Here is a 19,236-nt window from a genome sequence, read left to right as displayed (position 1 = left end):
GTGGGAGTAGCGAGTACGAGTCATGCAACACTATACAACACTGTTTAACTTATGATTCACTACATGTTTGTGTCATTTCTATAATATGCACACATCTATTTCCAACATAAGACAGAAGTCTTACTTACCGCATGCAACTCATGACCCGGTTGGGACTTTTCAGTGAAATCCAGCGCATCAAATACACACGCAAAACTCTGCTGCTCCCCTGGATAACAAACTATATCCATTGTTTCCATAACGTTGGCTTCCACTCAATTTTATTTTCCTTCAGTACTACGTCTAGGATTTCGGTCTATGCTAGTGTTTCGAGAAATTCAATTTTTGTGGGAGAAGAGAGGGGTACGGGATTGGCAAAGGACCTCGAGCGGGGATTCAAACTCGGGTCGCCAAAAGTGCATCCGCACCATTTGTCGGAGCACTTGCCCACTACACCATTGGCTCCGACGTGTTATGTGAGCTTTAAGTGAAATATATTAGTGACTAATGTAAGAAATAGTGAATAAGGGTATATGAGGCTATTTCAGACAGAGTCACACATCAACATTACCCTATTGGATTACCAAACATTCGGCCACCCAGTCCCGATGAGATAATGAAGTTCAGGTTGTTTACAGCAAATGGCAAAACAGGCTGAAGATTATTTTTAACAAGGTCCCTGATGTTTTGCGAATCTGTCACTAAGTAATAGAGGTTGAAGGATGAGGCAGTTAAAAACTATATTGGACTCGACAGCTTAAAGGCACAACAGCAAAAAATGCTGTTTCATACTAAAGGAGAGAGAAAGCATGAAAAATATTCATTAAAAACTAAACTATAACTTCTTGTGGTGCAATGTAAAATACTTTTTACATAAGTCAACCGCAGAGAAAACAAATCTATAATGAAAATGCATGACGAAACCCTCCATAAGAACACAACAGCCTTTTATAAAATGTAAGGATGGTAATATTATGGTACAGTATGAACACCCCTTATTCATAATACCACATAATTTACAAAGTAATAAAACTATGGTATTATTAACATCTATAATGTATAAAAACCAGATAATACTATATTATGGCAGAGATTTAAAACAAAGGTTAGAAACATAACTCAAATGTTTGTGTGTTTCTCCTCCGTGTCCTTTAGAGTCTCTCTGTCATTCATGGTTAACTAACAACCTCTCCACTCTCTTCTCAGCATAATCTGACAGCTTTCCTGTCAGCTGTGTCAGAAGAAAAGGATTAGGGATGAAAGAGAACAGGAATGGAGGGAGTGTGAAAGAGAAGAGAGCATGGAAGGGTCAAAACACAGGTCATGTCCCACTATTATCCTGCCTCAGGCATTAGTCATTAGTGTAGCAGTGACAGTGATGGCTTAAGGGGGAATCGCATGAGAGAACAGATTCACTACGTATATATATATTTCACTATTATCTTCTGTCGAATTCAAGAAAAAAGCTCTTATAATTTCAACTTTAGGGTTCCATAAGTTTAAAATGAGTTTATCCAGGTAATTAAATGGGAAGGTGTACTAAACCTGAATCAGTTTGAATGAATCATCACTGTTCCTGAGCCCTTTACTGACGGCTGTCCTAATGCTGGATGTCAAAGGCAGCTGACAGTGAAAAAAATACGGCTGTCTACTTTAGTGCTGTTACAATTATTAAATAATCGTCTCATCGCGATTGTTTGACCTCATCGTGATGATTTCAGATCACCGCAATGATTGCACATCTCTTTAAAAAACACAAGGGGGAGCTGCAGCGCCTGTATAAATGAGATAGCGCTCCTTAACTGACAGTGTAACGCAAAAAATCAAAGCCATAGCCATTCAATACAGTGGAAAAAACAGCATTTAAAGAAATGCTGCAAGACTTTGAACTGCCAGATAAAACATACATTTCCAAGACAGCAATTCCAAATTTAGGGAAGTGAAAGGTTAATGATTAAACGAGTAGTTCCCTTTTAAAAGAACATTTTCTGATCATTTACTCACCCCCATGTCATCCAAGATTTTTATGGATTTCTTTCTTCATTCGAAAATAAATTACGTTTGTTTTCATATAGTGGGCTTCAACCCAATGGTTTGAAGGTCCAAATTGCATTTTCAGTCAGCTTCAAAGAGCTCTAAACGATCCAAACCAAGGCATAAAGGTCTTATCTAGCGAAACGATCATAATTTTCGCCAAAAATATCAATAATATGTACTTTTTAACCACAACTTCTCGGCTTGCCCTAGCCCTGTGATGCGCATCCATGACCTTACATAATACGTAATCACGTCGAAAGGTCACACGTGTTTGCAAGTCTGGACCATTCAGAAACCGTTTATGTAGAATGACACAAATGAATGTGTCAGTTTATTTTTATAACGTGTCCGTATGTGTGCGTTTAGCATACGTCATGCATGACTTTTCGACATAATTACATAATACGCAGGGTTTCCCGCAGCACATTTCAGTTTAGGCAACCCTGCCTAAGCTTGGAAACCCTACTGTCTGAACTAGGTCGTCCAAAAAGAAAAAAAAAAAATCGCTGCACAAAAGGCCGTCAAGTGCATCTCAGAGAATAGCGCATACGCGCATCACACCGCGAGCAGGGACGCGTGCCACAAGGCCGAAATAAGAAAGACGTGGTCCGGACCATCACTGTCTGGAAGATAACTAACCAGGTGATAAAACATCTCGGAGAATAGCGCGGACGCGCTTCACACCGCAAGGCGTGCACGCGCACCACACGGCTGAAATGAGATAAGATGTGGTCCTTCATGTCTGGAGGATAGCCAGTTGATAAAACACGTGTCGGTGAGAACTGTAAGTGGACTTATGTTTTGGGGTTATTTAGGCCTGTTATTGTATTTGTCTGTTCTTGCAATTTTAAAGTAGCCTAAGTTAGCTGCTAATTTTGTTGTTTGAGCAACCTGCTAGGGTTTCACGTGTCTGTTGATTCGATATAATTGTTGAGCGCTCTTGCTCACGTTATTTATGTGCATTATTTACATGCTACAGTAGTTACACTCCTTCAAGATAATGTTATTAATAGTGGGAAATAATCAGTTTTTACAATTTTAAATAAAAATATTTAAATTTTCATAATGACGCATTGACTTTGATTGCCACGCCCTCGGCCCCAAACCACCTTAACTAACAAATTTTCTGCGGGAAACCCTGATACGTAAGGTCGCAGAGGTGCATCACAGGGCTAGTGCAAGACGAGAAACTGTGGTTAAAAAGTACATATTTTTGACCAAAATGACGATGGTTTCGCTACATAAGACCCTTATGCCTCGGTTGTGATCGTTTACAGCCTTTTAAAGCTGCATTAAAACTTAAATTTGGACCTTCAAACCATTGGGGTCCACTGACGTCCACTATCTTGGATGACATGATGAGGGTGAGTAAATTATCCGGAAATTTTCTTATGAAAGTGAAATTATCCTTTAAAGATGCTTTTTGGAAGCATGGTGGTGACCGGCCCAAACAAACCTTGTTACTCAATATATGAATTCATTAAATAATCTACCAATTTCTTTTTATGCATCTGGCAGAGACTTTCGTCCAAAGCAAATTACAGTGCATGGTTTGCAAATCATGAGCACACACACACACACAGTAGCACCGGGGGAGCAAATGGAGTTAAGGTCAACGCTCACGGGCACCTCAGTCGCAACCTATTCATGCTATAGCCGATATGCTGCTAGTTTTAAACTGATCACAAATCGGCCAATTATGGCCAAGCAGAGTATTCTTATCATCTCCATATTGTCATGACCAATAAATGCAACATCTCAATCTAAACTCCATTCTCGCACTCCACCATGCACTGCCATTCCACGTTCAGCTCAGAGTTCGTCTTGTATTATTTTTCATGTTTTATTCCCATTTCTTTACCTTTTTTAATTCATAGATTTACTATCCCATTCCCTTGTCTTGCTCTAATACATTATGGTTTAGCTATCTTAATGTGTTATCATTTATCATGCCCCTCGCTGTTATTATAAATCTGGCTCCATCTTGTCCATATGCTTCATTACACCTCATAAGCTATACACACAGTGGAATACAAAGAGAAATTAGTTTTAGAGATCATGGCCCACCTGAACAAGCATGCCAAAAAAATCATGCAATACATTTGCACAGCTATGCGATTGTCTGTTGTTGTTTTTTTGTTAATGGAGATGAGAGACATACCTTTGTTGTTGCCATATTGAGCTTGGGCTGGTTTTAGCTGGTTAAGCTGGTGTAGCTGGCTGGGTTCCCTAAAGAAAGATCCAGCTACGACCAGCATAAGCTGGTGAGCTAGTTTTAGCTGGTCTCCCCCTGCTAAAAAAAACAGCATACCAGCAAGACCAACATATGTTGTGTTTTGGTGCTGGTTTGCTAGTGAACACCAGCTAAACCAGCATCAGCACCAGCATTAGCACCAGCTAAACTAGCACCAAACCAGCTAAACCAGCACCAAACCAGCATTAGCACCAGCATTCCATTGCTGGTCATACCAGCAAGACCAGCAAATGTTGTGTTTTGGTGCTGGTATGCTGGTGATCACAAGTTAAACCAGCATAGACCAGCATATTTCCCATGCTGGTCCATGCTGGTTTGATGCTGTTTTTTCAGCAGGGCCAGCTTGGTTTTAGCTGGTATTGCTGGTGTAGCAAGCTGGTCTAGCTGTGTTTTTGTCACTTTTTGAGCTGGTCTAGCTGTGTTTTGGTCACTTTTTAAGCTGGTCTAGCTGGACGGTTGGGCTGGAGGACCGGCTGACCCACCAGCTTTGCCAGGCTGGGAGGACCGGCTTAGACCAGCTACTGCCACCTTAAACCCAGCTACCAACTTATGCTGGTCTTTGCTGGAATTTTTGGTAGGGTTTCGAGAGGTTTTTGTCTTTTTTTAGCTGGTAATCATGCCCAAGGAACATAAAAGCCAGTTAGCTGAGCCACAGGTCACAATTAACCACAATGAACAATGTTAAATCTACACTTTTTAAATTCAGACATGTAAAGGTTAAAGCAATACATATACGATGCTTGTTTTGATAAATTGATCAAACTTACCTCACTATTTGCTGTGGAAATGTTTTTGAAATCTTTTGACCTCCAGCAATTTTGTATTTTTATAAGCAAGATGTTATTCCAATCAAAACGGGTTTTAAGCGTAAATAATTCAAATGACAAAAGCTGTATTTATTACAGGTAAGGTAACAAAATATCTGATATGTGCGTCATTAAACCATATGGGCGGGGCTTAAAGATTCGCCCCCAATGTTGTGTCTAATTAGTCCAATAGTCACGTACGATGGTCTTCAAACAAATTAATTCTTATTTAACTTTTGCCAGTATATTAAATGTAACGTCTGAACTATAATAAAATTGCTTTAAATGTTTCTCTGTGACTTTTTTTAAGTGTACGGTAATATCCGGTTCTTAACGTTGGCACACTTGTGTTACTTTTCACAGCGATGCACGTGAAGGACCAATTATAGACGTTTGTGGTTGGTCAGTTTTTGTTGATCATTTCAAAGATATTACTGGGTGGATTTTAATTCATTAAAGTAATAGAATTAAATACATACATTTCCAGCGTACATACTATGTCTCCCAAAGGATTAAGAGATTTGCAAATTTTGCATGCACCCAGATTGTTCTCCCTCGAGGAAGATAATTTTATATCTATGCAACGCTGCCTTAATCCGGTAGATGGCACTGTAACGCCGCTGATCCGAGATCCTTTCGTCCTATGACCTTGCTTTGGTTTACAGTTGTTTATGTAGCGAGCGTGATCATATCCACGCAGGCAGTTCGCATCGATACACACAAGTAACACAGACCGACAAGAGGACCAGTTTAACCCCAGTATACGCCAATCTGGTGAGTGATGAATAAGGCTATGAATAGCCACCATTACGTTTAATATAACTCTATAGCTGTAATCCTTTATCACTTCTTCTCTCCGTGTGCTTTCTGTTTCGGTCCAGCAGAGCACAAGTTATAGCCTATATACCAGAAACAGTGTGTTCTCCACCACTTTAAATACTTAAGTGTTACGAATCATAATGTAATAAATCATTGTTTCTGTACCTATGTAGTTGTGTAATTGTGTTAGCAACGCGAGGTTATGGGTTCGATCCCAAGAAACGCATATTAATAAAAGATGCTTTAGCGTCTCCCAAATCCATATATGTAATGGAATTGTGGCAGCGTATGCGATAATGAAGATATTATACGGTAAATCTACTTTAATTTACCTACGTATTGAAAAAAATAATTTACGCATGCGCGTAACTATAACAGCGCCATTATGAAAATTAACAATATGTTTGCTACAGTTAAAACTAAATAACGGTTTACTATAACAACATGTTACTATAGTTAAACTAGTTAATTTGTGGTAACAATGATTTTGCTAAAAAAAAAAGCATGGATGATTACTGTAGTAAAAATGGTTTTGTTATGCCAATACGCCAAAAAACATATGGTTCATGGTTGAAGGAAAAAGTAAACATTTAATCTGGGTATAGTCTACCTTTAATATGTATTTTTGAATCATTATTTTATTTTAAAAATATTTTTATTCATAATTATTATCATTTGTATTCAATAAAAAATAATTATATATTATATTCTTTATTAAGTGTTTAATGTAGAACAGACAAGATCAAAGTTTAGTACTTCTGTAACCAGAAAAAAAAAACATGTAAGTCTGCAAAAAAGATCTTATCCGCTTACAATATTTTGCCAATATTGGTTATTAAAATGTATTTTGTGTATGCAATACTGTAGTGCATTCCCAAATCCCAGATGTGAAGATTCAATTTTTCTGATGAGTTCAATCAAACAAGGCACTGATACAGATCTGATGAGCTTTTTTGAACCCTGACACAAAGCTCATGTATTTTATCTTGTATGCTTTTCCCACGACCTCTCCAGCTGCCATTTACGGCTTTTACGGCAAGTATAGCAGGAGGTCAACTAAGGGGTTAAACTTCAGGAGATCTGATGAATAGACATATGAGTGATTGGGATTAGTTTCAAATGAACTATTTGATTGAATTTTAATTAATCTCTGAGCGCTGTATGCACTTCCACTCATTCTGTTTGTGTTGATGAAGCTATTTTTGATCTGTGACTTTTAAGCATTGACCTCAAGCTTCAAGTTAAAGGACACACAAAGCAAAGAGGAACAGAGGGATTGTTATTGGCATTGCTCTGAAATACTGTAAGTACAAGATGTTCCCATGTTTTATCTGAACATTGTGCCATGCCTAGGTCAAAAGTTCCTGGAGGACTAGTATGTTTAGGGTTTGCCTTTGTTTTCTATCTGCAGAGCTGTAAAAGTACTGTGGTGAAATCCTGGTACAGTGATGGTATGACATGTCTTGTAACTTTATTATGGGACTGAACGATTACCATATTATGAAAACCATGGTAAAAATACAAAGTAATTTCTATTGAGGTTGAATGAATTTGTAGTTGTTCATGGTTACAGATAAAGGATTTTTAAATGGTCAAAAACTCACTTTTTAGAGCTGTGCAACAGTAAATACAAAAAAAAGAAATGTATGTTTACTATTGGACTGTGAAAAGGCTTTTTAGGGAATACCAACCAAGCAAACAAGCAATTTTGCATAAAAAAAAATGTCTTATATGTGTCCAAACAGTCCCAGACATTAAAGAGACACAAGGCAGCATTTTTATGTTAATAAACCATCTTCGTAAGTCTGTATATGGTTAAATGACTCATTACATGACGAATGAAGACTCTCTCACCCGCCCCTACCGTCTGTAGGAAGAATACCCCACTTGCAAGTTCGCTGTATCCGACCCGGTGTCCTTCAGTCTCGTCAAGTCTCAGATATAGAAAGCATTTACTCCCAGACACTAGGGGGAGCTAGTAGAGAAATAATACTCAGACTTGCCTTGTGTCCCTTTAAGGCTAAAGCAAGGCAAAATTGTGTCTGTTAGTAAATAAAATTAATAGACGCCTAGCCATAGCCCAAAAATAAATAAATCCAAACACTTGTAATCACCTTTGACTTTGCTTACATGATGGAATATACATCTCGCAAGTTATTGTGGCAAGAAAATGTGTGTGAAAAAATACGGCGAAATGATGGCTATTGCTTGCTGGGTAGGCTCTACCATAATGGTACTTATCTAAAAAACACTGTATTACTTTGTAGGTTTTTAAGGGAGAGCACCGCCGTTTTTCAGCGTTTTATTATGTTCTTGCCTCAACTTGGATGGATTGGTGCATGCATATTTTTTTCAATGCGTGCACTTTTGGTCTTTGTGCAGTGCTACTTCAGTGTGTTGGCATTTGGCCTGGCCCCATTCATTCCTATGGCTCCAAACAAAAGTTTTATTTTCTGCCACCATACTTACTCGTGTAACTACTCATGTAACAGTCTTTAAATAGGGAAAAAATGGAAGTGTTTGGTGGCTTTTAAATTTATCCCTGTTTGGAGCCATAGGAATGAGTTGGGCTGGGCTAAATGCTGGCACATTCACGAGGCGCTGTGCAAATGTTGAAAGTGCACGCATTGAAAAAAGATAGGTATGTGTTGATTGGTCAAGGTTGAGGTAAGAACATGGTGGAATGTTGAAAAACGGTGGTGTTTTCTTTTTAATGTAAAATTAGATAATGAATTGAGAATATATACAGTAGATGTTTTATTTTAAAAAGCAGAGAGGAATAACATTTTTTTTACACTAATATAAGACTGATTTTGTAACTGAACAAACCACTTATGTTGCAACATTGCACAGCTTCCTGTATGCCATGCGTCATTTTTTTAATAACACAATATGTGGGGAAATTGACGTTTGTCATACTTTATCAGAACCCAAGATGTGGTTTGTTAGCCAAGAGTGGGTATTACAACTTTTCTTAGTGGCATGTGGTATGTGTTTAGTTTGGCTATGTTACATGCTTAAAATCACATGTGGTAACCTGGTTACATTATGTACCCCGTAAACACCTCCTGATCTGTGCACTCAGCATATGTGAGTCCATATGGTCTCATGATGTTTAAAGTCTCTACTTCAGCTGTTTAAAGGTTTGTTGTTCACCTACGCATCTGGGGTGTAACCAGTGGCAGCCGGTGACTTATTGTTTCAAGGTGGAGCATGATGTCAAGCTCATCACAACATGTATTTACAGTCAAAATATGTGTTGGTTGCAACATGTGAACCATGTCCTTCATGCGTCTTGTCAAAGTACGAGCCTGATGCACACACGTCAAAGGGGTTTATGATAAAAGAGACACTCACTTTTGCCAGATATTTACTTAATCTTAGTTTAGTTTAGTTTAGTGTTGAGCAAGTGTCTTGAGCGTCTCTTTTATCATAAACACTTACAACTCGTGTGTAGCAGGCTCTTATTTTGACAAGACACATGAGGGACATGGTTCACATGACGCAACCAACACATATTTTGAATTTGTGCCCCTCGTAAGAAAAGTCACCGATGGCCACTGGGTTTAACATTGAGTTTGGATAGTAATCTCCTGTGTACTTTAAGGACTAGTAGTGGGAGGGTAAGAGTGGATCATTTACAGATCAATTATTCAGATGAATGATTCAGCTGTTGGTCTGATATTTGCTATGTGAAAGTATTATGGCAGTACCATGGTACACTGATGGTATCAGATGGTAACACCATATGTTACAAAATGATACCATGCCAGACTTTGATAAATACCATGGTGTCACTGAATGATTACCAAATCTATGCAACACAGTATTTACATGGATATCCAAGGTATTTGAGTATTACCAAGTTACCGAAAAGTATTACATTCAAATCTGTATAATTTTTTTATATAGTTGTTGGACATTCAACTTGTCCTAAAGCATTTCTCAACAGTGAGCAGCAGAAATTCGTAGTCATCTACATGAATGGATCTCAACCTTTTAGACTTCAAAGCCCCCCTATTGTCCATAACAATATTCACATTTCTACCAAATAAAATATTCAAGAGCTTGGCATAACTGGAAATATATATATAGCTCCCGTATTTTCCGGACTATAAGCCGCATCATTCAAAAATGCGCCATTAAGACGAAATAACATATATAAGTCGCAGTGGATTATACGTTGCGTTTATTTAGAAAATTATTTCACAAAATCCAAGCCGAAGAACAGACATTTATCTGGAAAGGCAAGTTATTCAACTAAACAATAGCAGACGGAACAGCAGGCTGAATAGATGTCTGTACGTTAAAGTAATATATTATCAGTTACTTAAACCATAGATACAGAACTTACCTGGAAGGTTGAATGAATAGTCTAAATTAACCGAACAAGCCATCTAGGCATGAAGTTCACAGACTCGTCATTCTGCATCACTGAATCCATTGAATTACATAAATACAGGAGCAGCATATAGCAGACTCTTGCAGCTGTAGACGGTAATGTTGTCTCTTGCCTCATCAATGTCAAAATTAATTCATACTGACTTACAAGGCGCACCTGACTATAAAATACGGTAGTTTTGTCTTAAGGCCCCCTTGAAAGTTTGTTAAGGCCCCTAGTGGACCCCTGATTGAGGAACACTGATCTACAGAGTCGTGAATCAACAGCTACATACGATCTCACCCATGTTGGTTGATTCAGGTCACATTAGAGTTCAGGTGTAAACAACCATGATTTTTTCGGAATAGATAAAGGCTACACCTGTGAATACATATGTAACTGAGACTTTGAAATCAATGGGGCTATTACATGCATGAATGCCTTCCAGCTCTTAAGTGCCGGTGGGTGTGTATCACCAACACCTCACTTCCAACTCTCTGTGTATAATCAAATAAGCTAAAGGAAGACTTACTATAAGCACAGTATACAAAGTTGAAAAAAATTGCTCTTTGTGAGCATATGCCTCGCGATAAAAGATCTTAATATGCCATATATATGTTTTATTTCTTTAAGCATGTTCCATGGGCAGCAGCATTAGTGGATTGTTCAGTGCCCTGTCTAAGACCATCAGCAGCCCTGCACTCCCCCAGCCGTGTGATTCTGGATACAGTCCCAATAGCGACCTGGATCTGGTTCAGGACCCGGTGGACCCTTTGGAGCTGTTGCAGGAATGTAGAGAGGTTCTGAGAAACAGGCCAGCCCGACTGAACAGAACTTTCGTTCAGACCGGGCATGGAGACCCCAGGCAGATGACGATCAGGGTTATGCAGTGGAACGTACTAGCACAAGGTATACATTTGATTCTGTACTAGGCCCTATCTGTGAAATCCAGGATAAAGTCTTATGATCTAATTATTGATTTCACTCTGATTTCAATTTTTGACATGACCTTTCTCAGTCAATGTTAAAGATATCAAGGTTATAGTTTCACTGAATGTTCTTTACATTATGTATAGGATGATTTTATCCTTTCACAAGCAGGGTCAAAAATTAAATACACAGGACAGTTGGGCCAAATTTTGTTTGTTCTTTAGAAACATCCTTTTCAGCCAATCACAGCTTCTGATTCTAGAAGTAGGTTTGGGGATCAAAGTACATACTTTGGTAAATCATGTTGTGCTGTAAATTATATTGTCACTGTTCTTCGAAAAGCTTGTATGTCCAAATTTACTGCTTTTTTTAAAGGAGCATTTCACCCGTAGAAACATTAATCTTTATTGAAAGTGCATCATATTTGTAGTCGAAATGTAACATACATTTTGAATTTGGTGCCTATTTGACCGAGAAAAGGGGTGTTTGTAGTCTCACTCCATAACAAAGATATTGGACTTCCTTCTTTCAATGATGCAAAATGATGATTTTTACATCATTGAAAGAAGGAAGTGCAACACTGAAATCTGCATTTCTCCTGTCTCAGCGGAAACTGAGGAAATGATGCACAAATATTCAAAAACATGAATGGGGATCTAACTATACAAAGCTTAATGCAAATGGATGAAGTGTCCCTTTAAAGAAGCTCCTTGTTTTTAAACCATTACACACTGTGTTGTCTAAGTTAAAAGACACTTTTTTGCTTTATATTGGTTAACCAGATAGAAAGCAACCAGTGAATTAATGTTAAAAACTGTTCTAGTGCTGCCTCACGATTAGTCGCGACTAATCATTTGCAGAATAAAAGTTTTTGTTTACATAATATATGTGGGTGTACCGTGTATAATAATTATGTATAAATACACACACACACACACACACACACACACAATATAATTAAGAAACATTTGCATGTGTATATACATGTTTATATTTAAATATAACTTATATTTTATATATTTATTATATAAATTTCACACACACACACACAATATAATTAAGAAACATTTGCATGTGTATATACATGTTTATATTTAAATATAACTTATATTTTATATAAATATTTATTATATAAATTTTTCTTAAAATTATATTATGTATGTGTGTGTATTTATATATACATAATTATTATACACAGTACACCCACATATATTATATAAACAAAAACTTTTATTCTGCAAACGATTACTCATGACTAATCGTGAGGCAGCAATAAACTGTTCATTTGTCAATGTTAATCGCATTGAATCAATATCACGTTTGTACGAGTCATTAATTTTGAAAAAATATGTACTTTTCACAAATCGTGGTGATCAGTGTTTGCTTTAGTTCGGCTGTTGAGTCTTGTTTTTATTTTAAGTTTTTGCTGTTGTAACAGTGTTTTAAAATACATCTGTTTTTGCAAAGAAAACTTAAGATCTAATGGGACCATGCTACTTAATCATTGCGAGTTTACTTTAATAAGAGTAAGATGTGTTAATGATGTGTAATACTGCAGTGTTAAATGAATGCAGTGTTATGGCTGTTATATTCTTATAAAAATACACTCAAAAAGGTTACACTAAGGAATCAATCTCTGACATCATGAATCAGTTTATGGAACTCAACAATGGTGACAATCAACAGAAGTAAGCTTCATGCTTCAATGCATGCTGGGTAACATTTACTAAACTCCAATGATTCCCAGCATGCGTTGCAGTTGATCAGTTTATCTGAATTAGTTTGATGATTGTAACTATTGTTAGGGTTTTTGGGATGTGTAATGTTGAAATTGACGTCAGCATTTTTTTCTGCATTGTCACAATGCATTTGCAAAGCAGAACTGTCACAATAAGACCAACTTCTTCATATGGAACAAATGCAAATGTTATTTCAGCTTGAAAAGCAACTAACCACAAATAACAATATCTTACTCAATGCACATGTGTTTTTACATAAACACACATAAGCAGTGAAAAAGAATGAAAAAATGACCCAGCTAAAGTAAACACGGATCACCATAATGGAAAAATTACATTAAAAAAGGGGGCAAAAGTGTTATTGATTTAATGCATTTAACATCCATTTTTTAACATTCATATAATGTTTTTTGTCTGCTCTTTTTTATATATGGATAAATATTAGTAAAACCCACTGACAAACATAACGGGTAACGCTAAATATGGAGAAACGAGATTTCGGACCGACAGCACTCCTCTTTTTGTACATCTCCATTATAGTTGATCGAGTTGGCATACAAAAAATGTGTCACCTACTGTTGGTGACAAACATAGAAATGCTCTCTTATGCTTAAAGGGATAGTTCGGCCAAAAACGATATTAAACCCATGATTTACTCACCCCCAAGCTGTCCGAGTTGCATATGTCCATCGTTTTTCAGACAAACACATTTTCTGATATTTTAGAAAATATTTTAGATCTTTCTGTTCATTAAATGTAATGTTACGGGGTCCAGCAATAGTCCATGACCTTCAAGTCCAAAAAAGTGCGTCCATCCTTCACAAATTAAATCCAAACGGCTCCAGGATGATAAACAAAGGTCTTCTGTGGGTAATCCGTGCGGTGTTGTTGTAGAAATATCCATATTTAAAATGTTATTAACGTTATAAACTACCTTCCGGTAGCGCCGCCATTTTGGAGTGATGCGCATTCAGGATGAGAGCTTACGCAGCGTACAGAGTTTCTCTGCTGCTTCTCTGTGCCCCCGCCCTCCGAATTTGTCATACGTCACTAAGAAAAGTGCGTACACTACGCTAATACTCTCTCCTGAGTCTAAGATGGCGGCCCTACCGGAAGGTAGTTTATAACGTTAATAACATTTTAAATATGGATATTTCTACAACAACACCGCATGGATTACCCACAGAAGACCTTTGTTTATCATCCTGGAGCCGTTTGGATTTAATTTGTGAAGGATGGACGCACTTTTTTGGACTTGAAGGTCGTGGACTATTGCTGGACCCCGTAACATTACATTTAATGAACAGAAAGATCTAAAATATTTTCTAAAATATCCGAAAATGTGTTTGTCTGAAAAACGATGGACATATGCAACTCGGACAGCTTGGGGGTGAGTAAATCATGGGTTTAATATCGTTTTTGGCCGAACTATCCCTTTAAGTCACTATGGATAAAAGCATCTGCTAAATGAATAAACACATTTTGTCTCTTTGCAGCCCTTGGTGAAGGCATGGACAGTTTTGTCAAGTGCCCTTTGGATGCTTTGAACTGGCCTGAAAGGAAGTATTTGATCCTTGAAGAGATCCTGACCTACAGACCTGACATCGTTTGTCTGCAGGAAGTCGATCACTACTTTGACATGTTTCAGCCCATTCTTTCCAGTTTAGGCTACCAGTGCAGTTTCTGCCCCAAACCGTGGTCCCCATGTCTGGATGTGAAAAACAACAACGGCCCTGACGGCTGTGCCTTGTTTTTTAATCACAAACGCTTCCAGTTGATAAACACGACAAACTTACGACTGTCCGCCATGATGCTAAAAACCAATCAGGTAGCGATCATCGCTACTTTGCGTTGCCAGGCAACGGGACGGGCATTCTGCGTTGCTGTAACGCATCTGAAGGCAAGGAGCGGTTGGGAGGTCGTACGTAGCGCGCAGGGTTCGGATCTGCTGCGGAACCTGAGGAACGTCGCGCAGAAAGTAGAGACGGACGCAAGTGCCGATTCCGACATTCCTCTGATAGTATGTGGTGATTTTAACGCAGAGCCAACGGAGGATGTCTACAGGAATTTCGCAACATCGAGTCTTGGACTGGACAGTGCGTACAAGCGTCTGAGCACGGATGGAAAAACAGAGCCACCTTACACAACGTGGAAGATCCGGACCAGTGGGGAAAGCTGTGACACGCTGGATTACGTGTGGTATTCCCACAGAGCATTTCATGTTAATGCGCTTCTGGACTTTCCTACAGCAGAACAAATCGGACCAAACAGGCTGCCTTCTTATAACTACCCATCAGATCACCTTTCTCTTGTCTGTGACCTCAGCTTTAAGGATGTGACACCTGTTTCATAACACGTAGACTCACTAAATGTTGTGCAAGACATTTACCAAGTTGCCATTTGGCATAACATGTTGTTTCCTGAATAAGTGCAGTCATTGCACCCTTAAAGAGACAGTACACATGTTGTTCTCAACCCATTCTGTAGATTATTCAAATTGTTTACTTTGTTACATAAAATGGAAAATAATGATAACAGTATTTTTATTTGGTGAAATATTTCTGTTGCTATTGTGTGTTCCTGACTTTGAGAATGTTGGTTTAAAAAAAGTCAAAGAATTCATCTTGCAAATATTTTTGGTTTATGTTGGTAAAGCTTGTATACAATATATCAAGCAAATGTATTGTATTTCGGTTGCAAGGTGTTGAAAATAAAGTCAAGGACAGTGTCAAAATAACAAAAACAGTTTGTCTTTCATGGACTTGTCAGAAATGTATAAATCATTGCCTTCACGTTCATATGTAACATGCTCCGAATAGCTTCACAAGAGTCTGTTGGTCAGCTACAAGACGACCATTTAGAAATGGCATATCAAAAATTGGGTACCTGTCACCTGAGCTTTAAATCATATATAAACTTAATATTTGGGAGAATTGTAAAGGACATTTTGTTTAAGTAACCACACTGCTACTCTGTGGCAGAACGTATTACTGCAGGTGCATTATAAGATACTCAAATACACGTTTATTTCTTTAGTAAAGTGGTTCTCAAACTTTTTAGGTGTGCATCCCTTCATGGCCCAAAATGTAAATTAAACAAAACATATTATATTATACAGTGTAGTGCTGTTGGTTAGCAGCCTTAGTTTACTGAGGTTTAATTACACAGACTTCATAATAAATTAATTTATAAAAAAATTAAACTGGGGCCCTCTGGCACCATCTTAGGGCCCCCAGTTTTAGAATCACTGCTTTACTGCCATTAGTATAATTAGAGACCACTTCAAGATCATTTCAATTTTTCTAAATCTACTATTTATTGGTAGGCATTTAAGTAACGATTTTTGTTTCATCCTGTCATTTTGTCAACATTACTGCCAAAATCTGAAAAATAAAATATTTGCATTTACTGAAAATTTAAATGGGGGGTTCAAAATAACTTAATCTGCTTTTTTTCAGATCTTGATAACTACAAAGACAAGTTCAAATTCATTTTTTTAACAACACAATGATAATGTTTTGTATATATTTTAGGAGCAATTCAAAAATGAATATTTGATTGAATAACTCCTTTAATGGGTCTTGTCTTGCTCTGAGTCTTTTATGCTGTTGGGTGACTTTTATGCTGTTATCGCTGCTGCTTTTGTTGGAAATCAACAGACATTGGACTGAAATTGTCACCAATACATGAAAATTTATTCAGACATCTTCAACATTTCTCACATGAACACAGTTTATTCTCTGGAGTTTAGATAATGGTAATAAAATTTGAAAATAATTCAGAGTTAAACTTCTTGATGTTTCTCAGGTGCATCCTTCTGTTAAGACTGTTTCAAGAATTAATTACAGTAGTTTGAATAGCTGTCAGCTGTTAAATTTAAGTACACAATTAGATAATTACCAAACAATGCTTTATTTTGTTCAGTCAGTGGTGTGAAAAGTGACATTTGCAATTAAAAAAAAAAAAAATTGAACAAAACATAATCGGGACGTGGTGTCTGAATATTTTCTTGTGTAAATTTTGACATTATTTTGCTATCCTAAAATGGCTATGGTGTTCTGCACTCACTTGTAAAAAATATACAAAAATATACCTGGTCTGGTGTCTGAACAATTTTTGGATTTTTTTTTACTTATATACTGTAGTTATTTATTAGTGATCATTGTTTTTTCCTAATGTTGTCTAAATGTTTTTTATTGCCTTGATTACTCCAGAACCAATTTTGCCATGTTTTGTAACTCACATAAACATATACAGCAGGTTAAGCATTTTGACTAAACTTTAAAGGGGACATATCATGAAAATCTGACTTTTTTCATGTTTAAGTGCCATAATTGGGTTTCCAGTGCTTTATCAGCCTAGAAAATGTGAAAAAGATCAACCCAGTAACTTAATATTTGTAAACCATTCTCTGCAAGCATGTGAAAAATAGGTCATTGAAATCTGGCTCCCCTTGTGATGTCAGAAGGGGATAATACCGCCCCTTAATCTACACTATCCAACCATGACACTGCCATTTAGTGCAGAGATCAACTTATTTGCATTTTAAAGGACACACCCAAAACGGCACATTTTTGCTCTCGCCTACAAAGTGGCAGTTTTAATAAATTATCTGTGGGGTATTTTGAGCTAAAACTTCACATTCGTACTCTGGAGAAACCAAAGATTTATTTTAAATTAAAAAAAAAAAAGTCTTGTGAAATGTCCCCTTTAAAATTTAAATGTCATTGAATTAGATGATAAAATATATAAAAGTATACTTATACTATCTTTAACATTAATGCACTTATTTTAAAGTGCATTTGGCATTTCTGTTAAAGATAGTACAGGTACAAACATGTGGCTACCAGGCTTGTGCACAATTCAGAATTTCAGAATTGGCCTCCATTCAATTCATGAATTGGAATTTGAATTGAATTGACTCCGCCCTACAGGAAGTTGAATTCGAATTGGAATTGGAACGACAGGAAGCGGAATTAAATTCATGGCAATTCAAAGAAATTCCACAGTCACACAACAGAAAGAATCTCACATACATTCAGTGTTAGGAAAGTAACTTTGGAAAATTGTTTGGCAACCATTTTAAATACTTGGTAAAATTAAAGCATTCTGGGAAATTAAGTCATATTACATCGTGTTCCATAAAATTACAATTGCAAAAAATCAAACTTAATTATTTGTTATGTGACTAGAGTTTTTAATATTAATTGCTGGGGGAAAACATTTCCTGTTAATATAATCTGTACAAAGGAATATATTTATAGAATATGTAATGCAATCATATCTGACATATACTGAAAGCTTCATTTTTAACACTTCACTTACTGTATAATATGTATAAGAATTTCTTTGAATTTCTATTGAATTGCAATTCTGCTTCCTTTAATTCAAATTCGAATTGTAATTCTGGATCCTGTTTTTGACACAAATTCAAATTCAATTCAAATTCAAGAATTGAATTGGAATTTAGGAGTCATTCTCAATTCAATTCTGAATTCTGCACAAGCCTGGTGGCTACTCTGCTACCTGTGTGAACTTAAACGGATAAGAGTTCATTCAGGAAAAAACCCTGGCCATGTGACCCTGCCTGTAAAAACTCAGCTCATTTTTTTGTGATGTTTTCTATATAAAATCATTCTACATTAGGGATGCAACAATTATAAATTAGTGAAAATATAACACTGATATGTTTGAGTAAGATCATGAATTAACATCCAAATGAAATCATTAATTGATATATAAAACTTTGATGTTCCTAATTATGGGTTTGCAGGCATTAAAAGGGATAAAAACAAGTGTAAATAAATTATTTGAGCTATTCTGATTTTATCTTCTTTTCTGTCTTGGTCCACTTCAGCTCCATCAGAAACAACAACCTATACTAATAAGCACTACCAAAAATTTTGCGATCCTAATATTTATCTCCATACCGAAATCCATGATAGTCAGAAAGTAATTAATCTCATGAAGTGTTAAAGGGGACATTCCATTAAAATCTGACTTTTTCCATGTTTAAGTGGTATAATTTGGTCCCCAGTGCTTCTATCACCCAAGAAAATGTGAAAATGATCAACAGTAACTTAATTTTGGTAAACCATTCTCTGCAAGCATGTGAAAAAATAGCTAATTGAAATTGGGCTCCCTTGGTGATGTCAGAAGGGGATAATACCGCCCATTAATCTGCACTATCCAACCTCTGCACTGCCATTTAGTGCAGAGATCAGCTAATTTGCATTTTAAAGGACACCCAAAAATGGCAAATTTTTGCTCACACCTACAAAGTGGCAATTT

At 36.9% G+C, this 19,236-nt stretch overlaps 1 protein-coding gene across 2 annotated transcripts; it reads left to right on the top strand.

Moving 5' to 3' along the window:
• The first annotated feature begins 5,671 nt into the window (after window positions 1-5,671).
• noctb (nocturnin b) lies at window positions 5,672-15,688 on the top strand. 2 transcript variants are annotated; one of them, XM_055205816.2, is made up of 4 exons: window positions 5,672-5,850; window positions 7,117-7,198; window positions 10,910-11,185; window positions 14,442-15,688. In XM_055205816.2, exons 3-4 carry the CDS (start codon window positions 10,918-10,920, stop codon window positions 15,296-15,298), a joined length of 1,125 nt encoding a protein of 374 aa, XP_055061791.1. In that variant the 5' UTR covers window positions 5,672-5,850; window positions 7,117-7,198; window positions 10,910-10,917; the 3' UTR covers window positions 15,299-15,688. The 2 variants fall into 2 exon arrangements, with proteins under 2 accessions (XP_055061791.1, XP_055061790.1); XM_055205815.2 differs by lacking the exon at window positions 7,117-7,198 and having other exon boundaries at window positions 5,676-5,850.
• The last annotated feature ends 3,548 nt before the right edge of the window (window positions 15,689-19,236 follow it).

Source organism: Misgurnus anguillicaudatus, chromosome 3, assembly GCF_027580225.2.
Source record: "Misgurnus anguillicaudatus chromosome 3, ASM2758022v2, whole genome shotgun sequence".
Taxonomy (NCBI): Eukaryota; Metazoa; Chordata; class Actinopteri; order Cypriniformes; family Cobitidae; genus Misgurnus; species Misgurnus anguillicaudatus.
The sequence above is the reverse complement of the archived record's forward strand: the minus strand, read 5'-3'. Positions and strand labels throughout refer to the sequence as shown.